The sequence below is a fragment of the Sus scrofa genome, chromosome 4, assembly GCF_054392235.1.
Source record: "Sus scrofa isolate SSC_HxYL_T2T_F1_AM1 chromosome 4, Sscrofa_HxYL_maternal_Yorkshire_Landrace_v2.0, whole genome shotgun sequence".
NCBI classification, from domain to species: Eukaryota; Metazoa; Chordata; class Mammalia; order Artiodactyla; family Suidae; genus Sus; species Sus scrofa.
The window spans coordinates 25211299-25233127 of record NC_139386.1 but is presented as its reverse complement, the minus strand read 5'-3'; the positions used below and the strand labels follow the sequence as shown (position 1 = coordinate 25233127).

The window sequence follows — 21829 nt, the reverse complement described above, 5'->3', positions numbered from 1 at the left end:
ATCAAACCCCATCTGACTTACTGAATTAGAAATTATGATTTAACAAGACCATTATGTGATTCTTTTGAACATTTAAGTTTGAGGTGCTCTAGACTCTATCAAAAGACTCCCTGATCTTTGGGAGAATTCTAGCAGGAGGAGGGTGGTGGGGAGGAAAGTAAGGTAAGATCTGTTCTGTAAGGTTCCTCCCATTATGTTGGCTGGAGTTGACTTGGGCCCCTAACTGAAGCTTACCAGTCCTTTCATGCCAAACTGATGTACATATCTCTTTGTCCAATATCTCTGCCTCCCTTCATCCCAGTGGGTTGGGAGTTGTGCCAGCCTAGATGCTACTAACATAGCTGCATCATCACATCAGCTCATTTAGAAATAATCCTTTGTAAGTAAATCTTCCTTGAATTAGCTCACGTTGAACTGTTTCCTAATGAACTCTAATGGATACACCACTGGCACATGGAAATTATTAGAAATTTTATTTTTCAGATATATTAAGCATCATCTCCTAATTTGTCTATAATGACTCTTAAAAAGATAATACCTAAGTAGAAATAGGGATGACTACTGTGCATTATTCTACCACTGATTGCTTACTTGTTTTCTAGGGAATGTTTTGAAATCAAGATCATGCATCTATGATCTTTTCTAGCAATTATTTCCTCAAGAAGCAAGAAGATTCACAAGTTAGAGGAGATAAAAATGAAGTTAAGGGAGTTGGCTGTACTGAGATTGCAGAGTAACTGAATTAAGGGTAAAACTGGCAAGAAAAAAATCAGTGGGGCTAATAGAAACCTGAGATGAACTAGTATTATTTTATTAATAACTTATACATAAGATAAATATGAACAGTGTATATCAGTTGTTTCCGTAAGTTTTTCAATATTGCATTAGACTATTAGACTAATCAATCAAGACATTTAAAACTCTGTTAACTGTTTTATTAATTTATTCACATATCTTACCTCAAAAAAATTTTTATGTAGCTACAGCATATTTTCTTCTTGTAAAGCCTCCAGAAGGAGGCAGTATATCATTTATTGTCTGTGTGTCTAAAGCATAGGCACTCTATCTACTACTATCTTGTCTAAACCACAAATTACCCATTCAAAATGATATTATTTCCCTCCTTTCTAGATGGAAAAATATAGAAGGCCTGAGTAGATAACTCAAAATAATAATAATATACTAGTAAAATATATTCATTCTTTGACTTTGAAATTTCAATCATAGCATCTACACCAGCACCTGACTATGAACAGCACATGCCATATATCTTCAGGAGTCCCCAGTGTATATCCTGGCAAACCACAAATAGATTGGATTAGTGTACCCTATCCTAATTTATTCTTTTTAATGCAAAGCTAATAATAGAAAAATTTAAGCAGTCAACAATATCTGATTTTAAGCATGGTTTACTTTAGTATGGTGCTGAATTTAATATTGAATGTTGAATAATATTATTAATTGATAAAGCCATGCATAATTCCAGGGTATGAAGCCTCTTAATGCCTTATTTTAAATGTATGAACAGACAAATAAAAAAGGTGTATCAAAAGCCAACTGTTAGATAAAATTCAAATTATCAGATAGACTTATTAGTAAAATCAACTTTTGCTGCATTATTTTCTAATGGCAAAGTTCAGGAGAGTTTATGGACCCACCTCTCTCTCCCACCCCCATGGACTGTAAACCTACTAAATGAAAATTTTTATAACCTCTCTGGACTCTGGATACAATCAATCTAGAAATTTATCACAATTTAGTCCCATTTGGTTATTATCAAGAAATGCCATTGAAGACAATTTTAAACAAAGAAAAATCAAGCATCAACACTAAAAAGCAATAGTCCATGATTTAGAATACAAATGATGTAATTATGAAGAGAAAAATATACTATGCAATGCACCCAAACCTAAAACCATGCTGTTCAACCACATATGAAGGTTCTGTTCTTCCTAAAATTGTAAAGCTTAATTGTGTAATTTCACTCTGTGCACAGCAGGGTAGCCATATGCTCTAGAAAAATACATAGAAGGGAAGCAGCTTGTTGCAAAAGTGGGTGAAAATGCCCTGAAATAATTCTGAACAAGATAAAAATGTCTCTAGGATGATTTCTTCATACTCCAAAAAGCAGAGGAGTCTACTTTGGCACCAGCCTTGAGCGCAAATAGAAAGTCTAGCCCCTTCAAAATATTTTAACAAGAGGAAAGATTTAAAAGTCATAAACCTCACATTCATTCTGACCAACTTATCCAGAGGCAAAATAATTAGCTCTGATAAACATATGGTGAAATCACCTTCACAAAACCACTGACATCTCTGTTCTTTAAAGTTAAGGTTTCCTGCGGGGTTCCCCTCATGGCGCAGTGGAAACGAATCCCACTAGAAACCATGAGGTTGTGGGTTTGATCCCTGGCCTCGCTCCATGGGTATGGATCCGGCGTTGCCATGAGCTGTGGTGTAGGTTGCAGACATGGCTCACATCTGGCATTGCTGTGGCTCTGGCATAGGCCTGCGGCTACAGCTCCAATTAGACCCCTAGCATGGGAACCTCCATATGCCGTGGGTATGACCTGACAAAAGACAAAAATAAATAAATAAAGTTAAGACTTCCCTTTTTTTAAGCTCTATATATTACTACTATTTTCCCGTGCTCATTTTATAAAAAATGAAAACTAATGTTAATATAAAGAATAAGCTACCAAAATGTCTGATTATTACTGTGAGCATAAAAATGGGATTAAAAAAACATAATTGATGAAATAAGATCATTGTTACAAGATGATGTTTGCAGTTAATGTGAAAAGATATATGCCTCCTAAGATCTGCCTAAAAGAAAACACAAACAACGGGTTATCAGATGTTCTTAAAAATCTCTGCATAGGAATAACTCAAAAGCATGGCTTGAGGGGTAGGAATAAAATGGTTGCTTGCAAATATGTCAATTGTGAAAAGCAAATTTTTCAGTGCTTATTATTATCACAAAGGTCCTCAGGCATTCAGAGTACTTTTTTCTGATACCTTTTAAAAATGCATAAACCTGTAACCAAGTAAATTCTAACATTTTTTTCTTCTCTCCCTAAAAATAATTTATTTGACAAAATGTAAAAGAATTAGAACAATAAGAATATTTATGGTTATGAATGGCAGTTTTGACAGTTTCACAAATATGAGGAAATGTGGTAATGAAAAAGAAAATGACAATATTCAACAAATAATTATGTATTTAAATAATGAACTGGTACATTTCTGGACATGGATTTTTTTAATTGCTACAAATATCAACATCAAACACAATTTTCCACAAAATAATATAAGGAGAAAAGTCAAGAAAACAATGAAAAACAACAAAAAAGGACAAGATACTAATAAAGCATGCAATAGTCAATATATAATGTAGGGCACCCAGCTAAATGTTAACAATTCACTATGTTAAATATGTATTTACTTTATCAATATCCAACTTCTTATATAAAAACTAATAATTAACTTAATGAATGAAAGTATTCTCATTACAAGAATCATATGCAACCAGACATTTTATTTTCTTTATTGGCCACCCCACAGCAAAAGGAGTTTCCAGAACAGGGATCAAATCCTAACCAGAGCTGTGACCTATGCCACAACTGAAGCAATGTTGATTCTTAACCCACTGCACCAGGCTGGGATGGAACCTACCTCTCTGCCGCTACAGAGACACCATATATCCCATTGTTCCATAGTAGGAACTCTGACAATTTTTAAAATGTTATACATTTTCTATTCTGTTATTATTTATGCTAAACATGCATGAAAACCAATATAGCAGTTAATCTCATAAATAATGACATGGGAATTCAAGTAAGCAAGTGCACTTTTCTTTTTTTTCTTTCTTTTTTTTTCTTTTTTTTTTTGCCTTTTCTAGGGCCGCACCCGCGGCATATGGAGGTTCCCAGGCCAGGGGTCTAATCGGAGCTGTAGCTGCCAAGCCTATGTCAGAGCCACAGCAACGTGGGATCCTAGCCGTGTCTGCAACCTACACCACAGCTCATGGCAACGCCGGATCCTTAACCCACTGAGCAAGGCCAGGGATAGAACCCGCAACCTCATGGTTCCTAGTCGGATTCGTTAACCACTCAGCCACGATGGGAACTCCCGACTTTTCATCATTTATATAAAATAGAAGACACTGCTTACTTATTCAATCATGAAAATATTTCATTTGGCAATCGATTTTTGTATCCTTGTTTTCATTAAGTTTTTCCTCCATCTATCAGTTTCTAAGATTTGAAAAATGGTAACCAAAAGGAAAGTAAACCTTGATAATGTGAGAAAAAAGAATCTATACATGTATGTGTAACTGGGTCACCATGCTGTACAATAGAAAATTGACAGAACACTGTAAACCAGCTATAATGGAAAAAAAATAAAAATCATTATATAAAAAGTTAAAAAAATTAAATAAAAACAGAAGTCCCAAAAAAAGAAAAAAAGAAAAACCTTGTTTTTTCCATTATTTGATAATGCATTTTATTTATTTTTTATTTTTATTTTATTTTTTGTCTTTTTAGGGCCACACCTGTGGCATAGGCAGATTCCCAGACTAGGGGTCGAATCAGAGCTGTAGCTGCCAGGCTATGCCACAGCCACAGCAATGCCAGATCCGAGGTGCATCTGCAACCTACACCGTAGCTCACAGAAATGCCAGATTCTTAACTCAGTGAGCGAGGCCAGGGATAAAACCTGCATCCTCATAGATGCTAGTCAGATTTGTTTCCACTGAACCATGATAGGAACTCCTGATAACACATTTAAAAAATAATTTTAGATATAAAATTTAAGGTAAAATTAAGAATAATACGTGAATTAAAATTTCTCTTGGGCATGCTTTCACCATTTTTTCATCCATTCATTGATCTTTTCAGTAAAAAAATAACTAATGTAATCTGCTCAGTCACTCTTTAAGGGTTGACGGAATTAATAAGCCATCCTTATAAAATTAAAGTTAAGCTTTTACTATATATCTGAGCTAATGTATCAACATTATGATTATTCTACTGGAGAACAAGATGTCGTGGAGAGTGAACAGAGATCAGGTACTGTTGAATATATGCTGCTCTTTCTCCATAATAATAATCCTCGTGTAAGTCTTTCTATTCAGTGTATCAGCAGAACCTGCGTCTTGTTAGAAATATGAATCTCAGATCCCACCCCAATCCCATCAAGTCACAATCTGCATTTGAATAAGACTTCAAGGTGATCTGCATTTACAATAAAGCTTGAGAAGTAGAGTCTAGGACTTAGACCCAAATATCTGTGAACCTTTAACTGCACCTCTGTATACTTTACTAATTTGTCTGCCAGCTTCTACTTACTTTAAAATGTCTTATGTAATTTTTTGCTAAAATGATGTCCTACAAAAGGTTATGTTAGATAACATCCCTTCTAAAGTTCTAAAGCCTACCAATGGCTTCCTGTCACATTAGACTGGGGGGAAAAAGAAGTCTTTACTTAGGCCTAAGAGCCTATAGGTCTAGTTTCTACCAGTTTTCCACCTGATCTCTACTTCCCTCCTTGTCCATTGAATTCCAGGCATATCAGGTTTTCTTTTTTAGCAAACAAAACTCCAAATATTTTTAGATGGTAGTTTTCTCTGTCATCTCTGCTATCATCAGGTAATTATTTATTTGCTAGTCTTTTTTTCCCTATTTGAATATAAACTCAATGAAGCAGAGTTACAAGTTTTGTTCAATGCTGTATACTAAAGAATGAAAAGAAAATATGACATGCAAGGAGTCACTGAATATTTGTTTAAGTAAGAAACAAATAAGGAAAGCAAAAACGAAAGAAAGAAGTAAGAGAAGGAAAGGAAACGAAGATGGATAGAAAAAGGAAGGAGGGAGGGAAGGAGAAAGGCAAAGGAGGAAAGAAATAGAATGAAAGAAAGAAAAGGAAAAATAAAAACAGAAAGAAAACAAAGAAAATAGGAAAGAACCAAAAGTAAGGAAAAGAAGAAATGAGGTGTGGAGAAGAAAGGAGGGGAGGAGAGGAAGGGAGGGAGAGAGGGAGAAGTGGAGGAGGGTGAGAAGGAAGAAAGAAAATTCTTGAATAAAGTAACTCTGTAGTTTTGGACACTAATAACCTAAAAGACAATCTAAAGTTAGATGCTCAAATGGAGAATTTTTGGAACTTAAGGCATATATGTGGCAGTGGTCCCTGTGAAAAATGTTTATGTAGCTGAGTTCCCATTTACTGGGATAAGAAGAGTGCTGATCTCACTTTCCTGATGGTAGTGTTGGCTACTTCTGTGCTTGTTTTAACTCTAGTTTGACAATTAAATAACCATAAAGATAAGACCATGTCAAGTCAAACGTCAAGAAGAAATGATGAGAAATACATTAGTTAATAGACAATATCTCTGGATAGTTTCATAGACACTTTGGATTAGAAGAATCAGTAATGATCACATTATTTCAACACACTCTGTTGCTTAAACGCTTTCGAAATGCCCGATTTGTCCATCAAGCTGTGCTTGAATATCTTATTGATGATTTAGGTATTGACTGCTTTCTGAAGCACACAACTTATATTTGAACAAAACTCACTGTTACAAGAGTCCTCTTAAATATTATGTAAGTTCCTTTGGTTCCATTACACTAACTTCTACAACCTGCGGCAGAACGGGTTTAATCTTTCTTACTTATAACAACATGTCACATATCTAAAGACAGCTATAACTCATTCTCGCTCACATTTCATATTCATTCTATCGTTACACTTTCTCTTGGAAATGACCAATAATTTTTCTCTTTTGTCTAGTCTCTACAACTGTTCTTTTGAAAATAGAGACCATATCTTCTACTTCTTTTCAATTTGTCATACACTTGGCACCAAGATAATATGTTCAATAACACCTGATACTTGATGGACATATATCAGTATGCATAAAGATCTAAGTAACCTCTTACATATTAACTTCCTCACAGGGATAGTGCTTACAAAGATTAACAAAAAACTTTCAATTTACAAATTTATACTCTATTAAAGTATTAATAGAAATTTTAAAAATGGTTTAAGTTATTTGAAAATTATTGAAAAGATTTAAAATATATTTTGCATATGGCCAAATAGACTACTAGTGAAAAGCACATACTAGGCACCCAAGAACTGTTACTTCCACACAACAGAGTATTTGCCAAATTATAGTCCAGGATTTTAAACAAAATTGTCACATGTCATAGAATTTGACTTTTGAAATAAACTGAAAATTTAGTATAGATATATGTCTCATAGTACATTTTTTCCCTTTTCATCTGAACAATGTAAAAGTTCAGATGAACTTATTTGAAAAAAATTTCTTATTATAAAAGTTTTTAAAATTCCTGCTTTTGTCTGAGTTAAAATTGCTGACCTAAAATAAATGATTTATGCTGAATTAACTACCACTATCTTAAAGTTGAAAATAATAAAAAGTTGTTTACAAAGCAGTAATTAAAATAGATTTTCTTTTAAGCTACCATTATTGGGAAGAGGGGAATCTACATCTTCAATTTCAGTTAAACATAATTTCCTATTATTTTATATTATAAGCTAAAATTATTCTTGATCCTATTAATATGATCATTAGCTGTTAATCATACTGTGAAAGAACTGACTACCCTATGTCAAAACAAAAAGCAGCATGCTCATAAGACATATTTAACCACATAAGATGATATAGTCATCTAAATTTCTGCTAGGAAGAACAATAAAAGAGAGTTTATTATATATGTAGACGCAACCTTTTCCAGAAGAGTATATTCACATTTTTACATGAGAATAGCAACTATCAAGGCTACTCATTAACAGCTGACAGAACTTGTCTACATAATGGAAGAACATGAAATAGTCTACCATAATATATAAGAAAAAAGTGTTAAAAAGTTAATTACACTATTAGTTTAACCTTAATACCACCTAGTACAAGGCTTTGGCTATATTAGATCCTTATGAACCATAAGCAAATTAAAGGATGAATGAATACTAGTCCAGCAATATGAAGACTGGGTTTTCATATTGCCTCTTTCAGATCAAAATTTCCTGTATAAAATAACAGTGTTGTATTAGATGATCCAAAAGATTACATTTTAAAAATACAGTCCTAGAAATGCAGGACTCTTATAAATTTTTAATCATATTACATATGCTCGGCTAGTTGTAAACCAACTTTGAGTTGAAATCTTTTAGAGGCTATAATAATGAACTATGGGGTTTAGAGATTATTAGTAAAGTAAATATTAGTAAATATTAATAAAATGATTACTCATTATTAATATTGACAATTATCAATAAATAATTTAGGTGATATAATTATATAAATATTAATAAATAATTTCAAAAGATATAGTTAAGGCAGCAAACTATTCTGATGAAATTTAAAATATCACTAGATATTCTGTGTGTCTATTTTTAATTTTGTCTAATTTTAAACATCAGGATAATCTATAATCTAAAAACCAATTGCTTTTAGGTTTATTTATATGAATGTAAATATTTCTTTAAGCAATGTTAAATACTTTATTTATTTTGGTATAGATTCATCATATTTCTATTCAGTACATGTATCTACTCAAAGCGTTTTTTTATACAAGTTAAGTTATATAAATACAATTTACTAGTTTGAAACGTTTGTTCATCACTCAAGAATTTGTTCAAATATCCTCTGTGAAGCCTTCCTTGCCTTTTGCATCTAGAGGCAATCAGTCCCTTCCCTCTACTTCAATAACATTTCAAAAATACTACTATGCATGTTTCTCATTAAGCTTGTAATTACTACTTTTTTTTAAAGATATATAGACTACTCTATAGCATAGTCTGCACTGTTCATTTTTATATCCCTACTGCCTAGCAAGAGTCAAAATATATTTGGCGAATAAAAATAAAAGTAATAACTAGAGTACTTGTTGAACACAAGCCAGCAACTGCGCTTTCTTCCCACATAATTACCTATGAGATAGGTATTCTCAGTTTTACTAAGAAGGTGTGGATTTGAGAGTTAAAGTTATCACTCAAGAGCATATAGCTAACAAGGCACAGAGAACAGACTCAGCCTAATTCTCTGATCTCAAAACTAACCAGCGATTGTGGGCAATTTGATTTTGCTCTTCCATCGGGAGAAAATACTTAAGATTTTTTTGGCATTCCCACCCAATACCATGTTTAATCCTTACTATAACCCTAATGTAATACTATGATACTATTTAACTGATAGGGAAATTCAACCCTAATAGCACATACAACTTGCAAACAGTCTCACACATAGCAGTTGACAAAAGTGGACTAAAATCCATTCAATAAAATTGAATTTTGATTTTGAAGAGTATTGGACACTAATACAGAAAACTGTGATATTACACTGTTTAAAGAAAATCTAAATCAACATTATTTACAACTATTTTTCTCCTTTACTTATTTTTATTTCAATGTCAAAGACTCTTTTTAAATGGGGAAAACTAGAAAGGGTTTTCTTTTACTGAGATAAGTAGCTAAAAAACTATTTTGAGAAGATAGTTTCAATTGAATTGCTGATGTTTTAACTATAGTACTATAGAAAAATTAATTGGAACAGTACCCTATAGAGAATTGAAAATGTCTCTGATATATATTCCAAGTTTTTTTTAGAGTACTGTATAGCTTTTATAATAAACTATAGCTCCTTAATATGTAATTTATCATAAATTAATACATAGATTTTGAGCCTATGCACTCACAGGTACGTAAGTGCCAAACACTTTGTACAATTTCAGTGTCTACCTTTTCTTTGTGTTCATAGTGACAATAGTGTAAACTAAACTAAACTATACTTTAATTACCTTAAGTTATTGAGAATAGACAAATTAGGAATTAGAATTATTGAAAGAAGCTTAAAATGAAAGCATAACTGCAGTGTGAATAGAGACAAATGATAAAAAATGGCAAACTATTACAGTGCAAAACAGAATACACTTTTACACATCAAAAAAACACCCTATGCTATTGCTATAAAAATTTCCATAGTACATATGCTTTAGATGGTAATTAATTTCAGTAAAATAATATCCATTGCATTACATTAATATTTATTCATATGAAATTTACTGACTTTATAGTTTTATTGAGTTTATAAATTTCCTTTGATTTTATAAATGTGAAAAGGCCATAAGCAAGGCATTTATATATAGCTTTATTTTATGAATTTTGAAGTGGTATTAAAATAAAAAAGCAATATTTTATTGTTAAGTTCATGAAAATATTGTTGCCTTTCCAAGGGATTAAAAACACTAGTCTTTCTATAACTGTGACAAAATAGTTACCTTTAATACTGAAATATAGATATTTTACTATATTAAGGAATATGTTTAAGCCTTTAAGTAATTTGAGTGAACACTCTATTGAAATCATAAATATTTATTCATTAGTTTACTAAATATTATCTAAATATGTCTCTGGGTCAAAAGTTGTTCCAGGTACTGGGAATGCATCTTGAACAAGACTCATCCACTCCTTACCTCACAGCACATACAGAATGGTGAGCTGTAATAAGAGGTGACAATTTAAGCTAAAACTTTGGAAAGAGAATTAGAATGACCTGACTGGAAGGGAGAAGGACCTTATGCTTATGAGAGGGGTATAAGGTAGAAAAGAACATGGTTTGTTTGACAAACTAAAAGCAATTCTATTTGGCTAAAAAAGTAGAATGACTGTGAGAGTCACATGAAATGAACTTGGAGATGTGGGAAAAAAGCCAGCTCATTAAGGTTTCCATGGGTCATCATCAAGTCTTGATTTTATTCCCAAGGTCATTGGGAAGTGAGTGGAGATTTTAAAGCAGTGGAGTGATGTGATAAGATTTTTATTTTTAAAAGGTAATTCTGACCACATTGTGGAGAATGGAATAGAGGAACAAGAATTATTTTCTCCTTAAAATAGCTAGAAAAATTAAGCAAGCTAGTTTTGTATTATCTTTACTGACTCATTTAAAATGTTCATTAAAGTACTCACTGCCTACATGCATCCTATAAGTCCTTCAGAACTCTACTCACCCATGACAAAAATCTTCCTTGTCCCACCAGGATGGATTTCTCTATGTCCTTCACTCTATCTCAGTCTCTTGAAAAAAGAGGCCATGTATTTACCTTTATTTCTCACAGAACAGAGCTCAGTAGGCATTTCAGGCTTGTTGGCTGAATGGAAATCATTTTTTAAAAGAATATTGTTTTCATGTCAGCCAATCCCAATTTAGAAATTTGGCTCTGCTAAGAATCAAAGCTTTGATACTGTTTTATGTCTGAAAATGTAGTTATATACTGAGGTTTTAAAAAAATATATAACAGAAATAGGATAACAGGTTTCTTTTATTTCTAACACTGACTTTTTTTTTGCCCCAAATGTTAATAGTTTGTGTGTCAAATATAATAGATAATGAGGCAACTGAAATTATTAAAAAATAGTAGGTTACTAAAGAAGAGTCAGAAGGAGCACTTTTAATTTAAAAAATCTGATGAAAGCATAATAATTTAAGTCAATGAAAAAATGGATTGAGTATAATAGTCAAAATGTTCTCCACACACATAATTTAAAAATGAATAATTGAAAAGTATTTATTCCTAAGGCAGATGGCACCATTAAATGAATATCATGTTCAGAAACATTATTTTAGAAACAATATGGGTAAAACAGGTCTAAATGCTCTAAATGTTGTAAAACAGCTTTGGGAGATTACGCCAACAATTGAGAAAATTTGAGCACTGATTTGGAATTTACCAAGGATATAATCTTTATGCTTAACTGAAATTTAGTTGAGTGTACCTAAAAGTTTTAAACTGAGTAATTTTCAAATCAGTTTATTCAATTTATTAATTAACAACTACATATTCTCTTTTTAGTCTAATTTGTTCAAGTTCTATAAAAAATTAATTGGTAGCCCCAAATCACTTGATGATAAACTTTGGCTGAAGCAGCATTTATATTATTAGTTGACAAATAAGAAACTAACATCCTAAAATTACCCACCTTTTAATAAATGGGTAATAAAATGAATAAAGGGAAGTCTGACAATGTTAGCTCATTCCAGACTAAAAACACTAAACTGAAGGGCTTTTTTCCTTAATCAGTGTTTTAATAATATTTATATACTTTTATTTCCTGATAATAAGAAAATCCATCTACTTGACTAAATAAATCATAAATTTTATAATGATCCCTATATTCACATGAGTGGAAATAGTCATAGCAGGAGAGTGAATAGAGAAGCAATAGAGTGAAAAATAAAGGATACCAATTTAATCCTTTAAAGGAGACTACCACAGGCTAAGAATTCATTTTAGAATGCTTCTTATTAAAGAAAATCAAAGTAAGTACTTTCAGTATGAATTCCAATGCAAATAAGATTCTAAGATTCTGAGATATTTCCATATGATTTTCAATCAATTTATGCAAAGATGCTTTGATTTTTTTTCTTAGTGTGTACTAAGCATTTGAATGATTTTTTATTACTCATATGCTCTTTATAAAGCATGACTAACCACACTACATAAACCATAGCCACTTGGAAAATACGTAAGTTGGAAATAGAGTTGGAGTAGAAATTTTGTACTTTAAATATGTTCAATTAATGTTTTCACTGATGCATATATTAATATAGAGTCCCTTTATTTTTTTTATGCTAGACTATTTTTTTCCTAAATTGTTCAGTGACACTTGCTACCAAAAAATGGAAAAAAATGTTTTGTTAAATTTCTAATTTTGTAAAAAACAGACATATTAATTGACTAGAAAATTACCAATATATGATTTGGCTTGTGGTATTTATTTTTACCTTTAAAAATTAAAGTAGGAAGTTAAGGAATACTTAAATTTGGGGCCAGAAAACCACTGTATAACTGTTACCTTTTGAAAACGAGAAATCTGTTCTCAGTAAAATCATATGGTTCAGGCAAAGGGTAATTCAGTAATAAAAGTAAAAGCTATGTGAAATAATCATCAGACATAGTTTTCATTTTCCCACTTGAGTGACCTATTTTCTCAATAATTAATTTGCATTTGTGCAACATAAAAATTTCATGCAAACACTGCAAATTACCTCATGGGATAAATCATCAATCAGTAAATATGTGCACTTACTAATAGAAAACAAATTTACAAGTTGTCTCAACACCATAACTAGTTTATAATAAACAACAGGTATTTAGCACTTGTTTTTACTATCCTTTATGCAGCATTTCCTTTTCTGTTTTTTATACCCTCCTCCCTCCAACATTTGCATTGCACTTTGATTTTTTTTTAATTCTAACTTTTGCGTTTTCAAATTATTCAGGTTCTGACTGTTATTGTCTATATTTTTCATCACCTTTGAACTATTTCTTTTGCTTCTTACATCCTGACTCTGTTTCAGCTCATTCTCTAATTATAATCATCACCAAAATATAGCTTTGGCTGTAACTAAATGGGCACAAGTAAAATAACATCCAATACCTCTATGAGTAACAACTGCAAGCTCTTTAGTTCTTTCTATCTGTTCAGCATTTCTTGGTCTTCTCCTTGTACTTTGTGTATCTGCTTGATGAGGAGCAAGCCCGTCCTTGGATGTGTTGGGGTCCAGACCTGAATTTCTGAGATTCTTTACTTGCACTCGCTGCTCCTCGGAAAGTCTATGGATGGTGACAGCTGTAACACTGGATACAGTAACATCTGCAGATGTGCTAGCAACAGCAATAGCACCAGTGGTAGTCCTGTTATGCTCCTCTAACTCACCAGTGGAGGTAGTGTGGGTCAATGTAGAAGAACCTGTGGGACACAGTAGCACTAGATGCTAACTTTTTCTTTTAAACTTTGTGGTATTTTTTCTGATAAGCTTAATAAATTATATTCCCTTCTATTAACCTTAAATATAATCAACATGAAGAGGCAAAACACAAACACGCCACTAAAATGTGATGTAACCAGATCTGATGTTTGGTTTGTATTAATCAACCTATGAATAGATAATACACACGAATATATCACATTTTAACTGCAACATATTAGGGAGGAAAATGATAAACATTAAACCCTTTACATGGCCCTGAATCAATCTTATTCATTATTTAATCTATATTTGATTTTCAGCAACAAATGCCTAGCAAGTGACAAGTTTTGACAGAATGGGTAACTGTATAACCACACTTTTCTCAAAAGTATGTTTTGAATAGTTGGTGCCATATATCTTCATTATTTCTGGGAAAAATATCAAAATTTTCTATTTTAAGACAAACAAGTGAAGAAAGGAGAATTTAAAATCAAAGCTGAAAAATGAAAACAAAATGATTTTTAAAAATGAAACTCTGAAATAACTACTCTATGTAAATGTCTATCTTAACCTCATTTGCCAGAAAGCAGCCAACACGATAAAATATTCAATGTCATGAGCTATATATACTTAAGAGTTTAGTGGGTTGTTTTGGAAGTTGGATAATATTTTTCAGAGTTTTAAAGTGAAACTTTAGATTAATTCATTTTAAACTAATTAAAATTAAATCATTTTATTTAGAAATTACTGAAAATCAACTATTAGTATGGAACATTTATTCATACAAAACTAGTATTTTAAAAAAATAGCTGAAAATTTCCAAATATCTCATAATCATGTTACAGTAATTCTCCACATTCTCAATCTTACTAAAGTTTCACTGTAATTTTAAAATGTGTGTAAAAATGCCAAATTGGGGTTTTCTTTTTCCTTTCACTTAACTTTTTCAAAAATTGTCCTTGATAGTTCATAGTTCTTAAATAATGTAAAAAGACATAGTTTTATAATAGAAGCATGAAACTGAGGGCAGATATACTTAGAAGCATCTTGATAGCTAAAATTCTTAACAAGGAAAAAAACTGAATTTTGGAGGAACAGTTATTAATTAGGAATAATAGTCAGGTCCTGATTAGAAAACTTCTTAGTATTTTTGAAAGCCTTCTAAATAAATCTCATTTCCAACTTCTGTCCACAATGTATTTTTAGATATTTTATACAAAAAAAATGCATAAGGATATTGTAAAAATTCTTGAAGAGAAAAAAATCTGTATCAAGTAATGTGGTTTGAGCATTTTCTGCCTTATTTTTTCCCCCATTTTTGTGATAGGCAGGGGATTGGTAGGAATACTAATTCTGGCTTTTGCTTTAAACTCAAAGAAGTCAAACATTAACCCCCCTCATTCACAATCTAGCAAAAGGGTACTTGTCTATTATTCTTCAAGCTTGTGTGGTCATATCTTATTTTCATTTGATTTAGAAATTTGAAAGAATTAAATGATTATATGTTGTGGTGGCCAGGGTAAACAAGGTATGAAAATTATCAGATTATTTTAAATACTTTTAATATATTTTAAAGCATTAATCAGAAAAACATTGCTACTAAATATTTATCCAAGTTTTTTTGTAAAGATTAGAATCTACTGAATGCATGTTAGTTACGAAAATTGGACAGTAATTTTTACTGAGCTAATATTTGATAAAGGTTTTCTTTAATCATATGCTTAAGCAATAACTACACTTGCATTACTGACACTCAGTATCTGACTTCATGGTAAATTAGACATTTTGATATCAGTGTGCTCATTATATACAAGCAGTTACCTGATCCATATTATTCTTCTGGGAAATTTAATTGTACTTTTGTTTTTGAAAGGAAGTATTAACTCAAGATGAAAAACTAATACTTTAAACTTTTCCTAACTTAATAATTTCTGGGCTTTCTGGTTTAGCTGAAATAAGGAAACCATTTAATTATAAATATATGTTGCTAAATGCATTCTAAAAGTATGAAAAATAATGGAATTTGTACCGTCTCAAATTTCAGTGTTTCTACCTTCAACAATGGAATAAATTGAATACTATTTATTACATTTCATCAGTAAAGGTCATTACAATTAATCCTAAATAAGCTCTTATATTGGGGTCAATGAATCTATGATAATTCTTGGGAATGCACCTGGATTACTTCTATAACTGATCTTTAAGATCTTTAGACAAATCTAAGTGTCTATTTTCTTGAAGATTTCAGGCGATAAATACAGTTTTTGACCAAATTTGTTAGAACTGATTTTTTTAGCATTTATGTCCAGGATTTGCTAGCAATTCCAATATTTATTTATTTATTTATTTATTTATTTATTTACTTATTTAGTGCTGTACCCACGGCATATGAGAATTCCCTGATGGCTAGGGGTTGAACTGGAGCTGCAGCTGCCAGCCTACGCTACAGCCACAGCAATGCCAGGTCTGAGCTGCACCTGCAAAGCATCACCAGATCCTTTATTCACTGAATGAGGCCGGGGATCAAACCCTTGTTCTTATGGATACAAGTCGGGTTTGTTACCATGAGCTAACATGGGAACACCAGCAATTCCATTCTTAAAATCTTAGGTAACAGAGTTCTACTTATGGCTAATGGTAGTGATGACTCAGTACTATTCTCGTAATCTGCATGCAAAACAGGGTGTAATGTTTGAATAAAGCATTGACAAAAATCCATTTATTTAATAATTATAGTCTAAGTAGCTATATATTTCAACCAGATATTTTATTAACTAGTTCTTACGTTTTCCTGTTTTTTGTGGGGTTTTTTTGGCCATGCCCAGAGTATGCAGAATTTCCTTGGCAAGGGATCAAATCTGTGTCACAGCCATTACCCTTGTCACAGCCATTACCCAAGTCACAACAGTGACAACGCTGGAACTTTAACCTGCTGAGCTACGAGGGAACACTAACAGTTCTTATTTTTGCTTATATTTTTTGTTAATAATTTTTCCTACCCAAACCGTAATGCAGATTTTCTGAAGGCTGAGATTTTTGTAAATCACACTCAGTGCTGAATCCCAAGTATCTAGAATCCAATATATAGTATATGCTCAAGAAACATGCCTCAAAAGAAATAATAAAAGAATGAATGAATTTAATAACAATTCTAATATATGTCAACAATAATAAATAGGATAAATTTCACAAATGAAATATGAGTATAATTTTTATCATGGTAAAGTCATATTTCAAAGAGTATAATGAAATGAAGAGTTATTCCAAAGGAAAGAAAAACTGATGGTTTTGTTTTGAACTTTCAAAAGCATCACTTTGAAAAAGTGTGGAATCTGAAGATTTGTATAAGTAACAGTTTCTTGAAGATTTCTGTCAACATTTCCAAGTCATAATAGTTTACAATGTTAGTGTGAAATGGATTTACTTAGAATGTTCAAATAGCTGGAGTAAAAAGTAGATATATCTGATAATCGCAGGAGACAGAAGTGTATCTAAACTTAGCTATATATTATATATATATATGACATATACATATATGTACATATATATATATTCACCCCACACACACATAGTAGAACTATAAAAATAACATTGATTTTCTTTATAAGGCAATAAAATCATCCCTCACTATAGAGTTATATCACATATTGTATAACCATTTTATATTTAAAATGTAGACCAATTTAGAATACTAATTTTGTTACCACTTTAAATTGGCAGTGTATGAAACACAGATTTTTAAATTGTCAAAATGCAGCATTTAACAGTTTTAAAACACTGAACACTTCTGCATACATAACTGTTGTATGAGGTAAGTGCCAAGGCTGGAAAAAGCCTTAGGATTATATATATAGCAAAAATTCAATATTAAACATATAATATAGATAATCCAATATTAACTATAAAAGTTTATATCTTTAAAATATTTTAAGTATGCTACAAATTATGTAAGCATTATCTTTAATAGCACAGTATTAAATGCATATGTTACAAGACATACAACTCAAATTTAGGAAGAAAATGTACAAGCGGAAAATCCATTATTCATTGGAAAGCAAATTATGTGTATAAGATGCAATTTATCACAATTAGATTGCCCTGTCATTAAACTGTTTGAGATATGTACTTAAATGTTTACAATGTAAGCATGCCTAAAGTATAATTTTATTAAGATTCTTTAATAAAACATTTCTCAATATAACAAAAATGAAATGAAATGGTTTACATATATGTGTATGCTTCTATAAATCATAGCTATATGTCTTCTTGGAATTTTTATAATGGAAAATGACATATGTTACACATATAAACTGCCAAATTTATATGAGTACAATATTAAATTTGTATTTTATTATATATCATAATAAAACTATATTTGAAGGTTTTTTTATTTCAACAATATATCAACAAGGTACTAAGCATAATTCATGTAAAGCCATTTATAAATGTGTCATTTAGAAAGTGTATCAAATAACATATATAAAATTTGAATTTCATTTTATTTAAAATTTTAGTCTTAGAGATTAAAAAAAATTACTCTGTATTGCTTTGTAGTTATTATCTAACTCATCACAGATGTACTTTGCTAGAGATATGAATAGATGGACTAAAATGAATATAGTATGCTACACAAACACGTGTTAATCATAACTGCATATTCTAGAAATAGCATTTTTTTTTTTTATATAGCCACACTGACAGCCTATGGAAGTTCCCAGGGCAGGGATTGAATCTGAGCTGCAGCTGCGACATATGCTGTAACTGCGGCAAAGCCAGATCATTTAACCCACTTTGGCAGGCCGGGGATCAAACCTGTACCTCTATAGTGACTTGAGCCCACTGCAGTCAATTCTTAACCCACTTCACCACAGTGGGAACTCCTAGAAACAGCTTTTATGTATTAGCCTTTTTTGATATTTATGTTTGGCATGTTTATATAAATATATATAGTTCCATTAATTTTAGTATTTCAAATTAAATATCTGAATAAAATTGTAAATAACAAAATAATCCTAACTGAATAATGCTGTGGCATTACTAGATATAATGAAGAAAAACGCAATAAACATATTTAACATAAAAATGTGCAAAAGGAAAAAATACAAAATAACATCAAAATAAAATCTAAATATGGAGTTCCCCATCGTGGCTCAGTGGAAACAAATCTAACTAGTATCTGTGAGGGCGCAGGTTTGATCTGTGTCCTCTCTCGGTTAAGGATCTGGCCATGAGCTGTGGTGTAGGTCACGGATGCAGCTCAGATCTCACGATGCTGTGGGTGTGGTGTAGGCCAGCAGCCCCTAGCCTGGGAATCTACATATGCTGTGGGTGCGGCCCTAAAAAGACAAAAATAAAATAAAATAAAATCCAAATACAACTAATGCAGCAATTAATTCTATTTGAGCCATTTTTTAATACATCCTCTAAATTTTAGCGTATGTAATTTGTATCTTGTATTTCTTCCTGAACTTAATATTATATGAAACTTAAAGGAAAGTGTCAATAAATGAGGACTTGAAAACTAAAATATGAGGTGGTGATGTAGAACAAAACCATTGCTTTGTTACATGTTATATGCTATAATTTCCAGGAAACATACTGTTGTTGGGAAAATAAGTATTTTGCATTTTAAACATTGTAAATTCCAGTATCCTAAAATCTGTGCAGTTTAGTATTTACTAGTATAATTTGGTAGATGTATGCGTAATATGAATATTCAAGCTATAGAAGAAATGAGTAAACTGAAATAGAAAACAGACCTTAAATTATAGAAAAACATAAATATCTTTGATTAGTCATTACCTATTATGAAATTGTCTCTCTGACTGGAAGAATAAATTGACAAATTCTAAAGAAATATAGTTTGTAATTTAGTTTTAAAGATCAGGTCTAAATTTATCTTATAAAGTTTTGATTTTAAATTTAAATGCTACATTTATATTGAAACTACATAAGATTATTATCTTAAAATATCTAATTAAATAAATATGATATTTTTAATTATAAGATGCTCCTCTAAAAAAGAAAATATCCAGCCATTAAACTATGACATGATGATGCAAAAATGCTATCATCTAAATCCAGATTTCTGACACATTAAAATGTAAAAGAAGTTGATCTGAGTAAACAACCAAACAAAATCACTAATTTAAGTAACAAATTTTTCATGATAATGAATTAATTTTAATTAGGTATGTATTAATTTAAAAATAGAAATGAGAGTTTAAATATAAATTATCTTTCTGAATTCACTAACATAATTATATACTTGTATTACAGATTTCTATTTAAATTTCTAAGCATTAAATAGAGACACCACTATTTTTTTGGGGGGTACACCACTATTAGCTCTTGCAAGTGGATTGTTATTGTTTATCAGATGCAAGTGATCTTGAGTCAATAAATATTTGCAATCTAAGCTGAAACTGATGATGGCAAGATTTAGTGATATCTCTAATAAATCCACATTTACTATGAGTAAATAAATGATTGTAAAATAATCAATAAAATATATACTAATGTCAAGTTGTTTATATATGATATAAACCCCATATTCTGAATTGTTTGAAATTTATATAAGCCCATATGTCAAACAACCATAAATACCTTTATGTAGATGACATATGGAAAATACTGATTTAGAAAGCATATGGAGAGTACTATGTTGGTCAACCATAACAAAACTGGCTCTCGCTTTCTTTCACTCTCTCTCTCTCTCTCTCTACATATATATATATACACATATATATGTGTGTGTATCTATATGGCAAATACATATATGCATTATATAGAATATATACTATATGATACCATATAGTATAAATCTATGAATTTTATACTAAATATCATTACAGTTGGTCATGGAATGAAGGTGGGAGAATTAGACATCTTCATTCTTAGTACTAAAAATAAAGTAACCTCATGCTAGGAAAAATTATTTAAGCAGAGGACTTGAGGAATTATTTCTCAAATATTTCTCCCTCTCAAAGAGTTATTTCTTGCTTCACCTAGTTGATTAAAATGAAGGTGCAAAATGAAGTTTTAGCATCTTATCACTGCTTTTCATAAATTTTCAGAAGTCTCAACAATGTACAGTTGTGGGTCGTGGGTCTAGATTTTTTTTTTAATGTGCCCAATCATAAATACACACACTAGCTCACAAGATAGTCACAAAATAAAAACTGAAGTCTTTTTTGTGTAACTAGGCATAATATCCCACATAAAGTCACAATACTGACAATAAAACTTGAATACACAGGTTTTAAAATAAAATTCATGGCATCCTTGTCTCATTTCATAAGAATAAGAGAAAGGGATAGAATGTACCTCCACACCTTTCTAAAACCACCTTTGGAAGCCGGCATTTTGAGACTTCTTATAGCGGCTCTTATTTCCTAGCTAAAACAGAAGCATATCTCAATCTGAGTTTTCCCTAAACAAACAAAATATAACTTAACACACACTTGTTTAATTTCCTTCCATACAAAATCTTGTGGAATAGCATAGTTCTCATGGAAGACCTAAAGGCATTGCTAGGAAAAAAGTATACTACATACATTTTTATTCCAAAATATAAGGAACTCCTTCACTTTCAGAGCCTTGCTGTCTCTAATAATTGATATGTATTACTGACTTTTTGAAAGAAGAAATCCTGTCTTATGCATTGTATCCCTTGCTTCCCCTCGAATGTTTCATAAATATAAGAGGAAAGAAGGAATGTATATAAATTGACCACTTTCTTATTTCTCAAAAATATAAACATTTTAAGTTTAATTAATATTTATTGTTAAATATATTTAAGGATATAAATATAAGAAATTGAATCTATCCAGATGTACTTAAATAACATAAAAACATAATTATAATGTAATTATAATTTATATTACATGTATAAGAACATAAGTAAGGAAAAGAGGGGAAGGAATACCTAAGAACACATAAAACACTCCTTCATGTGTTTTCTCAAATGAGGGTAGAATTTCCCTTTTCTTCCATTCTCCAGCTGCTATTTCCTTCCAATTTATATTATACACACACACACACACACAC

The 21829-nt window shown here is 31.1% G+C and overlaps 1 protein-coding gene across 5 annotated transcripts in view; it reads right to left on the bottom strand.

Moving 5' to 3' along the window:
- CSMD3 (CUB and Sushi multiple domains 3) overlaps positions 1 to 21829 on the bottom strand; it is a 1221352-nt gene that overhangs the window by 728420 nt on the left and 471103 nt on the right. For 2 of the 5 annotated variants that reach the window (XM_021090582.2, XM_021090584.2), the window contains exon 7: positions 13468 to 13779. The exons of the other annotated variants lie outside the window; for them this stretch is intronic. In XM_021090582.2, the coding sequence (XP_020946241.2) occupies positions 13468 to 13779 (312 nt within the window). The remainder of the gene's footprint in view (positions 1 to 13467; positions 13780 to 21829) is intronic. 5 annotated transcript variants of the gene reach the window in all.